At 36.7% G+C, this 14,413-nt stretch overlaps 1 protein-coding gene across 3 annotated transcripts in view; it reads left to right on the top strand.

Annotated features, from left to right (window-relative positions):
- spidr (scaffold protein involved in DNA repair) overlaps positions 1 to 14,413 on the top strand; it is a 76,055-nt gene that overhangs the window by 530 nt on the left and 61,112 nt on the right. For 2 of the 3 annotated variants that reach the window (XM_055182648.2, XM_055182646.2), the window contains exons 2-6: positions 11 to 166; positions 252 to 315; positions 3,949 to 4,131; positions 4,308 to 4,402; positions 13,936 to 14,153. In XM_055182648.2, coding sequence (XP_055038623.2) covers positions 11 to 166; positions 252 to 315; positions 3,949 to 4,131; positions 4,308 to 4,402; positions 13,936 to 14,153 — 716 coding nt within the window. The remainder of the gene's footprint in view (positions 1 to 10; positions 167 to 251; positions 316 to 3,948; positions 4,132 to 4,307; positions 4,403 to 13,935; positions 14,154 to 14,413) is intronic. The other variant, XM_055182647.2, reaches the window with a different exon arrangement.

Below are 14,413 nucleotides of genomic sequence, written 5' to 3'. Positions count from 1 at the left end.
GTGTTTTCAGCGCAAGAGAAATCTGGGCATGAGATGTGTGTTATTTCCAGACGATGTGAACGAAGCCTTCAGAAAGGGCAGAAAAGAAGCTGTCAAAACCTCCACACCAGCCGCAAAGTCCTGGAAGAGATGCGGTGACAGTTTTCTGGACACATCTGTCATCCAGGTCTGTTATTTATATTAACACCGAGTCAATACTACTGGTCTGTTACACACAGCTTCCCTGAACAAATTGTCTTTCTCTATTTCAGAATCTACAAACATCAGAGAAGAAAATGAGGGATATTCGTAAAGTGATTCAGACACATGTCACTGGTAACCGCACAGGTTTAACTAATGAAGGGAAAAAAGTATCATTCAGACATCATTTAAATAGTTTCAATAGTTTATGACGCCTGTTATATAAATATTATATTCTGTGGGGTCCGTTTGTTGATTTTTCTGCCTGCCTGCCTATCTGACCTTTCTGCCTGTCTGTATCTATTTATATCAGTCTGTATCTATTCATGTCTGTATGTCAGTCTTATCTATCTATGTCTGTCTATATCTATTTATATCAGTCTCTATTTATGTCTGTATGTCTGTCTATATCTGTCTCTGTCTGTCTGTCTGTCTATATCAATCTATATATGAAGAGTTTCGTTGCAAAACGAGATAAATCCATTTTTTAACATTTTTGTCAAAACATATTTATTATTATGTTATCATGTTATTATTTTGTTTTATGGTGCTACTTAGCTGTATATTTTAAGTTATGAAGGTTTAAATCAAAACAAACCAACTGCCGTTGCATTGAAATTAATTGGAATGCACAACCAAAAAACGAGATTTCCGAACAATAAAAAAAACGGTGGATATCTCGTTTTGCAACGAAACTCTTCATATGTTTCTCTGTCTATATTCTTGTCTGTATCTGTTTGTCTATATTTATCTATTTCTGTCTGCCTGTCTATATCTATTTATATCAGTCTGTATCTATTTATGTCTGTCTTTATCTATCTTTATCTGTCTATATCTATTTATATCAGTCTGTATCTATTTATGTCTGTCGGTGTCTGTCTGTCTGTCTGTATCTATTTATTTATGTCTGTCTTTATCTATCTATGTCTGTCTGTCTGTCTGTCTATATCTCTGTCTGTCTGACTAAGTGTATCTATTTCTGTCTGTATCCTTCTGTCTGTATCTCTGTCTGTCTACATCTATCTATATATGTCTGTCTATTTCTCATTCTGTCTGTCTATATCTATATCTGCCTGTCTATGTGTATCTATTTCTGTCTGTATCTTTCTGTCTATATGCCTGTATGTCTACATCTATCTATTTATGTCTGTCTGTCTATATCTCTGTCTGTCTGTTGTCTATATCTATCTATTTCTGTCTGCCTGTCTGTCTATTTATATCAGTCTGTATCTAGTCATGTCTGTATGTCTGTCTTTATCTATCTTTATCTGTCTGTCTGTCTATATCTATTTATATCAGTCTGTATCTATTCATGTCTGTCTTTATCTATCTTTTTCTGTCTATATCTATTTATATCAGTCTGTATCTATTTATGTCTGTCTTTATCTATCTATCTATGTCTGTCTGTCTGTCTGTCTGTCTGTCTATATCTCTGTCTGTCTGACTAAGTGTATCTATTTCTGTCTGTATCCTTCTGTCTGTATCTCTGTCTGTCTACATCTATCTATTTATGTCTGTCTATTTCTCATTCTGTCTGTCTGTCTGTCTGTCTGTCTATATCTCTGTCTGTCTGACTAAGTGTATCTATTTCTGTCTGTATCCTTCTGTCTGTATCTCTGTCTGTCTACATCTATCTATCTATGTCTGTCTATTTCTCATTCTGTCTGTCTGTCTGTCTATATCTTTGTCTGTCTGTCTATCTGTATCTATTTCTGTCTGTATCTTTCTGTCTATATCCCTGTCTGTCTACATATATCTATATATGTCTGTCTGTCTATATCCCTGTCGGTATCTGTCTGTCTGTCTATATCTCTGTCTGTCTGTTTGTCTATATCTATCTATTTCTGTCTGCCAGTCTGTCTATTTATATCTATTTATATCAGTCTGTATCTAGTCATGTCTGTATGTCTGTCTTTATCTATCTTTATCTGTCTGTCTGTCTATATCTATTTATATCAGTCTGTATCTATTCATGTCTGTCTTTATCTATCTTTTTCTGTCTATATCTATTTATATCAGTCTGTATCTATTTATGTCTGTCTTTATCTATCTATCTATGTCTGTCTGTCTGTCTGTCTATATCTCTGTCTGTCTGACTAAGTGTATCTATTTCTGTCTGTATCCTTCTGTCTGTATCTCTGTCTGTCTACATCTATCTATTTATGTCTGTCTATTTCTCACTCTGTCTGTCTGTCTTTCTATATCTGTCTGTCTGTCTGTCTATGTGTATCTATTTGTGTCTGTATCTTTCTGTCTATATCCCTGTCTGTCTACATATATCTATATATGTCTGTCTGTCTATATCCCTGTCGGTATCTGTCTGTCTGTCTATATCTCTCTCTGTCTGTTTGTCTATATCTATCTATTTCTGTCTGCCAGTCTGTCTATTTATATCTATTTATATCAGTCTGTATCTAGTCATGTCTGTATGTCTGTCTTTATCTATCTTTATCTGTCTGTCTGTCTATATCTATTTATATCAGTCTGTATCTATTCATGTCTGTCTTTATCTATCTTTTTCTGTCTATATCTATTTATATCAGTCTGTATCTATTCATGTCTGTCTTTATCTATCTTTTTCTGTCTATATCTATTTATATCAGTCTGTATCTATTTATGTCTGTCTTTATCTATCTATCTATGTCTGTCTGTCTGTCTGTCTGTCTGTCTGTCTATATCTCTGTCTGTCTGACTAAGTGTATCTATTTCTGTCTGTATCCTTTTGTCTGTATCTCTGTCTGTCTACATCTATCTATTTATGTCTGTCTATTTCTCATTCTGTCTGTCTGTCTGTCTGTCTGTCTATGTGTATCTATTTCTGTCTGTATCTTTCTGTCTATATGCCTGTCTGTCTACATATATCTATATATGTCTGTCTGTCTATATCCCTATCGGTATCTGTCTGTCTGTCTGTCTATATCTCTGTCTGTCTGTTTGTCTATATCTATCTATTTCTGTCTATTTATATCTATTTATATCAGTCTGTATCTAGTCATGTCTTTATGTCTGTCTTTATCTATCTTTATCCGTCTGTCTGTCTATATCTATTTATATCAGTCTGTATCTATTCATGTCTGTATGTCTGTCTGTCTGTCTGTATCTCTGTCTGTCTGTTTGTTTGTCTATATCTATATATTTCTGTGTGTCTGCCTGTCTGTCTCTCTATATCGATCTGTATTTATTTTTCTGTCATTCTGTCTGTCTTTCTATATATGTCTGTCATTGTCTGCCTGCCTGTCTGTCTGTCTGTCTGTCTATCTATCTGTATTTCTCTCTCTCTCTCTGTTTTTCTATATCTGTCATCGGTCTGTCTATATTTATCTAATTATGTCTGTTGTTCTGTCAGTCTGTCTTTGTCTGTTGCAGGCAGACAAAAAGACAGACAATCTAATATTTCTGTCTGTCATTAAGTCTGTCTGTCCCTCTGTCTATTTGTATTTGTCTGTCAGTCCTGTCTGTCTATATCTATCTCGGTTTGTCTGCATCTATTTATGTCTGTCTGTCTTCATCTATCTGTCTGTCTGTCTGTCTGTCTGTCTGTCTGTCTGTCTGTCTGTCTGTCTACATCTCTCTGTATATCTATATCTATCTGTATTCATCATTCTCTCTGTATTTGTCTGTTTGTCAGTCTTTTTATCTATATATCTGTCTATATCTGTCGTCTGTCTATCTAGTCTGTCTGTCTAATTACCTACCTATCTATCTGCATTTCTTGAAATGTTATTAACCAAACTGTTTGTATTATTATGTTTGTTTGTTTATGTTAAGGGAATGAAGAGGCGGGAACAGATGAGCCAGTTCACATCGCCTGGAGCTCCAGTGAGGAGGAAGAGTCAGATGGTGATAATCCTCCTCAACCGACTGTAACACAGACACCACAAACATCCAGAGCTCACAAACAACATCATTTTGATTATTACAGGAGCCTGCGGATGCTCAGCGCTGGTGTGGGTATGAACAGAGCCAGTTTATTATAAAGATGAAGAATATAAACGATTTAAAATATCTTTATAAAACAGATGAATTAGGGCCTGTGAATTGTAATAAACTTTTTAATTGAGCTACAATACAATTTGTAGTGTCTGTACTTCAGTTGAATTACAGAAACTTTTTTCACTTTTTTTCAGACATGGATGACCTGCCGTCTATTGATTCAGACAGTGAGGTTGAGGAAGAGGAGTCCACTTCAAAGGACCAAACTGACTTTGTAATCCCTGCTGCAGTAAGTACATTTAATCATTTAACTGGTTATGTAACATTGATTTGTTTTGTAATGTCTCACGGTATCTATATTTATGAAATGATGTGTATGAATGTATGAATGATGTGTTATACTGCTCATGTTCACCAGTAGGGGTCGGTATAGTTCCTCATAGATCATTTTTGGATGCTTCTCGAAGGCTCATGATGTCCCTGCTTCTTTTAAGACTGACCTTTGCCCTAAATATGTTTTTGCACTCTCTTGGTATTAACATATTACTATTTGACATTTTGATGAGTGCATGTGAAGTCACCTGAACATAAGATCATATGCAGTTCAACGAAGTTCTTGTTTATTATTTGGACAGGGTACTGGACAACCGCATGTGACTGATACGGCCCAACGCATCCCATAATGGTACATCATGATACATACCGTAATAGTCTTTACATCCAGTTACACTTGTTGTTACACAAGGATTGCACAATGATTTGGATCCTGGGTTACATTCTTACTGTGACCTGGATGCAGGTCATTGGATCGATTTTCCATTTCAGTGTCCCGTCCGAATCCTAAACCAATCCAAAATCGTGAAAGTAGGTTAAAGCAAGTCAGCAACCCGTCTCAATCGCAATCATAAATCAGTTTTAAATAGATTTAATCCTTTTTAGGGTTGAAGATCAAACCTGCTCTATGTCCTGATAGGCCAGACAGATAAACTAAAGATAAACTGCATGTGCTGTAAATGCACAATGTCTAATAAGGTTGTAATGGTTGGTCTTTAACGTATCAAGGTCACATTTTTTTCCATAACCAATTATAAAAGTAACAAAACAAACTATATTTAGCTTAAATAAGGATAATTATGGCTTTTGGCATTTATTTTATTTTTATTACAATTACTATTTTTACAATAACAACCTTCTTTGGATTCTTATTTTAATGCAATATTTATAATTTAAATCAGCATTACTTAATAACAGCACAACAGATTTACTATTATATGGAAAAAATATTATTTAAATTTTAAAGAAAGTACTAACATAATGGAAAAATATATAAAGGTCATTTTTTCATTTTTTTTTTTTTATTGAGATCTACACATTATTTGATTCGTTAGGATTGGACAATATCGGGCTGAGATACAACTATTTGAAAATCTGGAATCTGAGGGTGCAAAAAAAAAAAATCAAAATATTGACAAAATCCTCTTTAAAGTTGTTTTAGCAACACGTATTACTAATGATAAATAATTATTTTTTATATTTACAGTAGGAAATGCACAAAATATCTTCATGGAACATGATCTTTAGGTGAAGTGAGGTGAAAGGGACATGCTGGTCAAGAATACAACGCATCCTCGAAATGTGACCTCTGTATTTAACCCATCCCAGTGAGTGATACACACGCACACCCGGAGCAGTGGGCAGTTATCCCAGCTGCCCAGGGAGCAATTAGGGTAATGTGCATTGCTCAAGGGCACCACAGTCGTAGCCGTGAGTCTCGAACCGGCAAGTCTCGGGTTACAAGCCAGACACTCTCCAGACCACTAGGTTACAACTATTTACCTAATATCCTAATGATTTTTGACATAAAATAATCACACGGTCATGGAATTTCTGGAATATCACGGAATTTTAAATGGCCTTTTACTAAAAAAGTAATGCATTAAAATATGAACTTACTCCCCAAAAAGTAACTACCGTACTTTCCGGACTATAAGCCGCACCGGAATATAAGCCGCATCATTCATAAATGCGTCATTAAAACGAAATAACATATATAGTCACAGTGTACTATACGTCGCGTTTATTTAAAAAAATATTTCACAAAATCCGAAGAACAGACATTTAATCTGGAAAGGCAAGTTATTCAACTAAACAATAGCAGGCTGAATAGATGTCTGTACGTTAAAGTAATATTATCAGTTATTTAAACGATAAACCCTAGCATACAGAACTTACCTGGAAGGTTGAATAGGCTAAATGAACCAAACAAGCCAACTACCGTGAAGTTCGCATACTCGTCATTCCGCATCACTGAATCCATTGAATGACATAAATACAGAGGCAGCATATGGCGGACTTTTGCACTGAATTCATTGAATTACATAAATACAGGAGCAGCATGGCGGACTCTCACGGCTGTAGACGGTAATATTGTCTCTTGCCTCACAAAATTAATTCATACTGACTTACAAGGCGCACCTGACTATAAGACGCAAGCACAAGCCAAGTTATAAAAACGCGGCTTATAGATCTGAAAATACGGTAATTGCGTTACTTGGTTTCTTTTCATGGAAAGTAATGCTTTTGCGTTACTTTTGCGTTACTTTTTCTTACTTGGCTGAGGCTTGATCTCTTTCAGGACTTGCAGGTATTTTTATAACTGAGAAGTTCTGCATTCAGAAATTGCGTATTTCCATCGCAAAAATTTCAAGCTCTGGCCTGCCACCTCCATTTCTGACTCGAACTCTTCGCGCTAAGGCTCGCACGCATAGAGGACGTTATTCTATGTGACAACGTTCTGTTTATTTTAGGACATTTTTTTTAACAAATTAATTAAACCGAAAAGTAACTCGCATTACTTTTTTAAAAAAGTATGTCAAATATTAATGTTTACATTTATAAAGTAATGCACTTTACTCGTTACTTTAGAAAATTAATATTATTACATAATGCACGTTACTTGTAATGCGTTACCCCCCAACATTGCTAATTTTACGCATCTAAGCTACATTTTTATAAAGTTACGGTGTACACTACATTATCTAGGCTAACGCCATCCTGGACATAGGTTATGGAAATTTAGCTTTTTAGTCAGTAAAAAGTCATTTTGACCCATGCAATGAGTGGCGGCTCGGCCAATTCAAAATGAGTGTTTGGAGTGTCATGTGTTTTGCTTGCGGTTTTTAAAATATGTGTTTGTTGTGTCATGTAAACCATGTGCATTACGTGTTTCGTCAAAATAAGTGCCTGCTGCACACGCGTCAAAACCGTTTATGATAAAAGAGACGCTCACGTTCGTAAAATACACGCAAAAAATTCCCTTAGCAGTAAACTCTGATTACGCATGACATTATGCCAGTATCTGGCAAACGCGAGCGTCTCTTTGATCATAAACCCTTTAGACGCGTCTGCAGCAGGCATTTATTTTGACAAAACACGTGATGCACACAGCATCTCTCGAGGCGCAGAACACATTATTTTGAAAAAAGAAACCACGGGCTACATACATGTTGTGACCAACTTCACATCGAGGGGCCCCGAAAAAAGAAGTCAACGGTTGCCACTGCATACAATGGATTGTTGGCAATATACCTGTGCGACTTAGAACTGGTTTTGTGGTCCAGGGTCACATATGGTTAAATTTGGTGTCACCTTCTTTAAGCATATTATTATAATTTCTTCTTTCCATTTTGGAGTAAAATGTGACCTTGCATATTTTGTAAGATGGACCCATTTGGTTTTAATTTTTAGAGGAATGCCAAATTGATGTCATTTAGTAGGAATTCTAATTTCAACGTAATCTGTGACATCAGCAATGACATCATCCGGTTATCTATTTCATGCTACTGTAATCTTTAAATATGATTATTACAGTAATCCTGCCCAAACTGAGGTGTTTTAAGTTTCTACTTTCAGCATGTGTCAAACTTGAATCCTTCACAATATTGTTATTTCCAAAACATGCTGCTGATTGTCACCAAATGTCTTTTAAAACAGCCACACTGTAAAAAATTAGCTGTAATTATGCAGCTGGTTGCCAGTAACTTACTGTAAAAGATGAAGATTGAAAATGTTCATTTAACTTTGAACAAACTGTTGCCAGTAAATAACATAAATATAAATCTACAGTAAGTTACTGGCAGCTAGTTGCATAATTACAGCGCATTTTTTTGTAAAAAATTCAGTAATACTGTAATTTCTACAGAATTTTTTTCAGTGCATATTTATTCCCTGAATCAAGTTTGGAACCATTTGTTTAAAAATACACTGCTTTTGTAGATAAATATTATTGTGACATTACGAAAAGCGCAGCGTGTCTAGCCATGTGCTGATGAGACATTCAATGAGTATTACTTCATCATTACACCTTTATTACCCACAGTTTGTTTCCTTCTGTTTACATACAAATCAAACAGGTACATTCTTCAGGTACATGACACGGTTATCCGTGGCCTGCCATGCAGCACCATAACACAACAATTTCATCCTGTTTCTGCCGGTTTGGGAACCGCCCCGTATGACGTGTCTGGGAATGAGATTTAATAGAGCAGAACGTTTGTGTACTCCTCCATTCATTTTGAGCCAGTGCGGAGTGAACAAATTTTTGAGCTCAAGCCAGGAACATAGTGTACTGAGAGAGAGAGAAAAAGAGAGAGAGAGAGAAAAAGGGAGAGAGAGAGATTGTACACAGTGTTTGCTGGCTTGCTGCCTTGCAGGGTCAAGTTGAATCAAATAAATGAGTGTGTAGGCTGTTCGACGGCCTGGAATGCTGATCGTGTCTCCACATGATAAGGAGGCTCTCGATTTCTCCAGAAGAAAACCAGTTTGAAGTAATGCTGCTTATACACAAACACACTCGCACACCTACAAGAGTCTATAAACCGGGCCTTCTTTCCTCTAAAAGCTGCATCTTTTACAGCCCGTCAAGTCCTGTGAAGACCCAGCCCGTACCTTCCGCACATCAGATTACATGTGAAACGTATATTTGTTGTGTGTTGTCTTTATTGTTTGTTTAAGGGTGTGAGCTTCATACGGGCTGGCCGTCCCTTGTTGCATCTCAGATTACCACCGTAATTTTTCCCATAACTTCCCATAGTTTGGAGACAATTGGTGTCGTGTGTGTGTGTGTAAATTTTTTAAGACGATATACAGCAGCTTCCACACGCATCAGCTGTAGAATTATTAAAGGGATACTCCAGCCAAATATCAAAATTACCCCATGATTTACTCACCCTCAAGCAATCCGAGATACACATGTCCATCATCTTTCAGAACACGAACACATTTGGAGTTATTTTAGTAGATATCCTTGCTCTTCCACACTTTATAACGGTAGAAAACAGGAATCAGGGAACAACTTCTGACTTTAAACTCCAAAAACGTGCATTCATCCTTCACAAAAGTAATCCACATGGCTCCAAGGGGTTAATAAAGGTCTACTCTGTGTAAACAATGTGATTTTGCAAAAAACAATCCATATTTCAAACTTTATAAACTGTTACCATGGGTTCACACCAGCCGCGTTTAAGGCCTCAAATTCGCGTCTAGATTGCCGCTTGAACATTTTGAGTTTACTCGCTTCATTAACGCGTGAAATTCTAGTTATCGAGACATTCACTCGGAAATTCGCGCCATAGGAGGGGCTTCTGCGACTCCGCTCGCTTTCTGTAATCACGTCACTACTAGAGCAAGCTCCTGATTGGTTAACAGGGTGCGTTTTTCTGTGCGTTTATCATTTCCTGCGACAACGCTCAATTCACGCCATTCGCGTGAACCAGACGGAATTGCGTCTAATGCACTATACATCTAATTGGTGCTGCGAGAACTCCAGATGTGCATCAACACGTCTTTACATTGACTTAACATTGAAATCACTCGCGCTTGACGCCTCTCCCACTGCTGGTCTGAACGCAGCATTATAACTAGCTTCAGGTAACGTAGTAAGCGTTAGTTGCCATTGGTACATTGCGCAGTTTTTACCGTTTATAAAGCTTGAAAAATTACTACAATAACTCCAAATGTATTTGTCTGATAGATGATGGACATGTGTATCTCGAACAGCTTGAGGGTGAGAAAATAATGGGGTAATTTTGATATTTGGCTGGAGTATCCCTTTAGGTAATGTTGTTGTATGTGGGAGTTTGCCATGGATTTGAGTTAAGCATCTGTGAAGTGATTTGAATCTGTTTTCAGGATGTAAAGGTTAAAGTGACTTGGAGAACAGGAGCTCAGGTTGAGTTTCTAAGGTCATTTGGGAGTCACGAGCTGGAGAACAGATTTAATGGGAGACCACAGAGTTCTTGTTATTTGCGTCCCACCTTTGGCCTTCCTGCTTATTTTTCTCTCCAGCCTTCAAGTTGTGAATTTGATAGATGGTTGTGCAGGACAGATGCAATGGATTACAAGACAGTGGTTTCATTTGCTGAAACAAAATTGGAAAATATACACAATTAAAGGGATAGTTCACCCAAAAATGAAAATTCTGTAATATTTTTCTCACTTTCATGTTGTTACAAACCTGTATACATTTCTTTGATCTGATAAACAAAAAGGAAGATATTTTAAGGAATGTTTGTAACCAAAGCGATCAGAGTCCCCATTGACTATATGGAGTACTGTGGGTGTCAATAGGGCTTCTTATTGGTCCATAATTCCACATAAATATATTATTATTACTTTCTTACTTTAAACACTTTTAATGTTGCTAATCTGCACTCCTGTATAACAACAGTGAAAAGATTGGGAGATTATTTGGATTTCTCCATTATGATTGATCAAATTTGAATACTTTAAATGGTTTAAAACACTGCAGCCATATTTCTACCTGGCCTTTTGAGGGCAGTCAATGAGATTTTGTTAGAAAAGCAGAGACGCAGAAAGCAAAAGAAAGTGCCAGTCAAGAAATAGAAATCTAAAAGTTTTACAGCGTTTATCACAACGCCTAAGCTTGAAACACAATCTCTTGTAAACATGCGTCTATCGTTACCAGAAGCTAGTTATTTTGGTTTCTACAGTTTTAATTACTGACATTTTTCTCACAGAATTGCATCAATTAACTTTATTAATACCCTGAGGCTGTGTTTATTACTATTACTTAAAGATCGATGGACTTTTGGGTTTCAAATCAGAAGCACCATTAACTATCATAATAAAGTTCGGAAGTTAGGACATTTCTAATATAACCCCAACTGTGTTTGTCTTAAAACGATAATCATATACATTGAGAATGGCTTGAAGGTGAGTAAATCATGGGGTAATTTTCATTTTTGGGTAAGCTATTCCTTTAACTGGTTGCCGGTGTGTCATAGAGTTGACTTTATTATTGCATGTTTTTAATCCCTAAATGGTCTTGTGTCCTCCTACTTATCTAAACTCTTAAATTTGAATGTGCACTGCAGGTGTCTACTGTCCACAAACAGTTACACTCTGTCCCAGCCTCCAACACGACTGAGTCGGACTGAGACTTTGGAATAGCCTCCTCTTATCTTTGAGATCCCTGTCCTCTATACATGAGTTAAAATTTGAACTAAAAGCTTTATCTTTTTAAGCTTGGGTATTTAACTCATTTTTAATGATGTTCTTATCTTACTATGTGCTTACATTTTTTTTCTTTTTTCATCTATCCTAGATTTTCATTCGGTAAAGCACAGGACAAAACCAAGAACGAAAAAAGGACAAACCCAGCTGTTGGGTTAATTTAAACCCAGAAAATTATATTTTCACCCAACAATGGGTTAAAAACAACCCAACATTGGGTTAAATTAACCCAGAAAATTATATTTTCACCCAACAATGGGTTAAAAACAACCCAGCGTTGGGTTAAATGAAGCCAGAACATTATGTTTTGACCCAAAAATGGATTAAAAGCAACCCAACATTGGGTTAAAAAGGGACAAACCCAGTCGTTGGGTTAAATTAACCCAGAAAATTATATTTTCATCCAACAATGGGTTAAAAGCAACCCAAGTTTGGGTTAAATAGGGACAAACCCAGTCGTTGGGTTAAATTAACCCAGGAATTAATATTTTCATCCAACAATGGGTTAAAAACAACCCAACATTGGGTTAAAAAGGACAAACCCAGTCGTTGGGTTAAATTAACCCAGAAAATTATATTTTCACCCAACAATGGGTTAAAAGCAACCCAACATTGGGTTAAAACGGGACAAACCCAGTCGTTGGGTTAAATTAACCCAGGAATAATATATTCATCCAACAATGGGTTAAAAACCACCCAATGTTGGGTTAAAAAGGGACAAACCCAGCCTTTGGGTTAAATAAACCCAGAAAATTATATTTTCATTCAACAACGGGTTAAAAACAACACAGCGTGGGGTTAAATTAACCCAGAAAATTATGTTTTCACTCAACATTGGGTTAAAACAACCCAACATTGGGTTAAAAAAGGGACAAATCCGGTCGTTGGGTTAAATTAACCCAGAAAATTATGTTTTCACCCAACAATGGGTTAAATTAACCAAGAAAATTATATTTTCCCCAAACAATGGGTTAAAAACAACTCAACATTGGGATAAAAAGGGACAAACCCAGTCGTTGGATTAAATTAACTCAGAAAATTATATTTTCACCAAACAATGGGTTAAAAACAACTCAACATTGGGATAAAAAGGGACAAACCCAGCTGTTGGGTTAAGTTAACCCAGAAAATTATATTTTCACCCAACAATGGGTTAAAAACAACCCAACGTGGGGTTAAAGGGGAAAAACCCAGCAGTTGGAGCAGTTGGGTTAAATTAACCCAAAAAATTAAATTTTCACCCAACAATCGGTTAAAAACAACCCAACGTGGGGTTAAAGGGGAAAAACCCAGCAGTTGGAGCAGTTGGGTTAAAATTAACCCAAAAAATTAAATTTTCACCCAACAATGGGTTAAAAACAACCCAACGTGGGGTTAAAGGGGAAAACCCAGCAGTTGGAGCAGTTGGGTTAAATTAACCCAGAAAATTTATATTTTCACCCTACAATGGGTTAAAAACAACCCAACATTGGGTTAAAAAGGGACAAACCCAGCCGTTGGGTTAAACTAACCCAGAAAATTATAGTGTCACCCAACAATGGGTTAAAAACAACCCAGCGTTAGGTTATAAAGGGACAAACCCAGCCGTTGGGTTAAATTAACCCAGAAATTATATTTTCACCCAAAAATATGTTAAAAACATCCTAGCATTTTGGGTTAAAAACAACCCAATGTTGAGTTAATAACAAGTTGTTTTTGCCCTGTTTGACCCAACACTGGGTTGATGATGATAACCTAGTGTAGGAGACCCCAGAAGTTCCAAACATACCAGGTTATTTGTGAAGAAGGTGAAAACGTCATACAGCAACACCTGTTTAGTCTTCAGGTCCACCCCGGCGACAGGTTGTCAGGAGTAGAGGCGTCTTTTGACTCCCATTATTTGTGTAATTGTCTGTAGACCATAAATTTTGAGTGGATATGTAGCTAGGGGGATGAGTTTAAAATGTGACATTCATTGCCCCTGGTGGACTTTAAGGATTTAAAAGTACTTTGTGTTGTTTAAAAGTCTTTGTGCTGAGTCATGCAATATTGACACTCTGTTTTGGTTTATTGCTGTGATACTTGATCCTTTTTGTATTGATTTAATAAATAATAAGAATCACATTTCAAACATACAAGCTATAAATGTAACTTCTTTTTGAATTGAACCCTTCTATAGTGCATTGCATTTTTATCAGCATGTGTGTTCCCTTGGGATCGAACCCATGACCTTTGTGTTCCCTGGGGGTCCCAACAGGAACGCTTTACTTCCTTGCACTTTTCTGTAAAAAAATATCCTCTCGTTTTCAGTCTCCAGCTGAGATCTCGGTCTACTCCTCGAACGATGATGAAGATCCAGAGGAAAACACAACAGATTATTCTCTTCTGGACCCGGCCGAGACCAGCAGACAGTCGGTCAGCGAGTGGGTCCGATCTGCTCAGGCCATTCTTCAGACACCCCAGAAACAAACCACCAAAACCATTAAGACACCAGAGGACTCCAGTAAGAAGAGCAGGAAGTTTGAAAGGTATTGATTTATGAATCTTAAAGGGACACTCCACTTTTTAAAAAAATATCATTTTCCAGCTCCCCTAGAGTTAAACATTTGATTTTTACAGTTTTGGAATCCATTCAGCTGATCTCCGGGTCTGTGCTACCAGTTTTAGCATAGCTTAGCACAATCCATTGAATCTGATTAGACCATTAGCATCATGCTAAAAAATAACCAAAGAGTTTGAAAATTTTTCCTATTTAAAACTTGACTCTTCTGTAGTTCATCGTGTACTA

The sequence above is a fragment of the Misgurnus anguillicaudatus genome, chromosome 25 (genome assembly GCF_027580225.2).
Source record: "Misgurnus anguillicaudatus chromosome 25, ASM2758022v2, whole genome shotgun sequence".
Taxonomy (NCBI): domain Eukaryota; kingdom Metazoa; phylum Chordata; class Actinopteri; order Cypriniformes; family Cobitidae; genus Misgurnus; species Misgurnus anguillicaudatus.
Note: the sequence above shows the minus strand (reverse complement) of the source record. Positions and strands in the feature narration are given on the sequence as shown.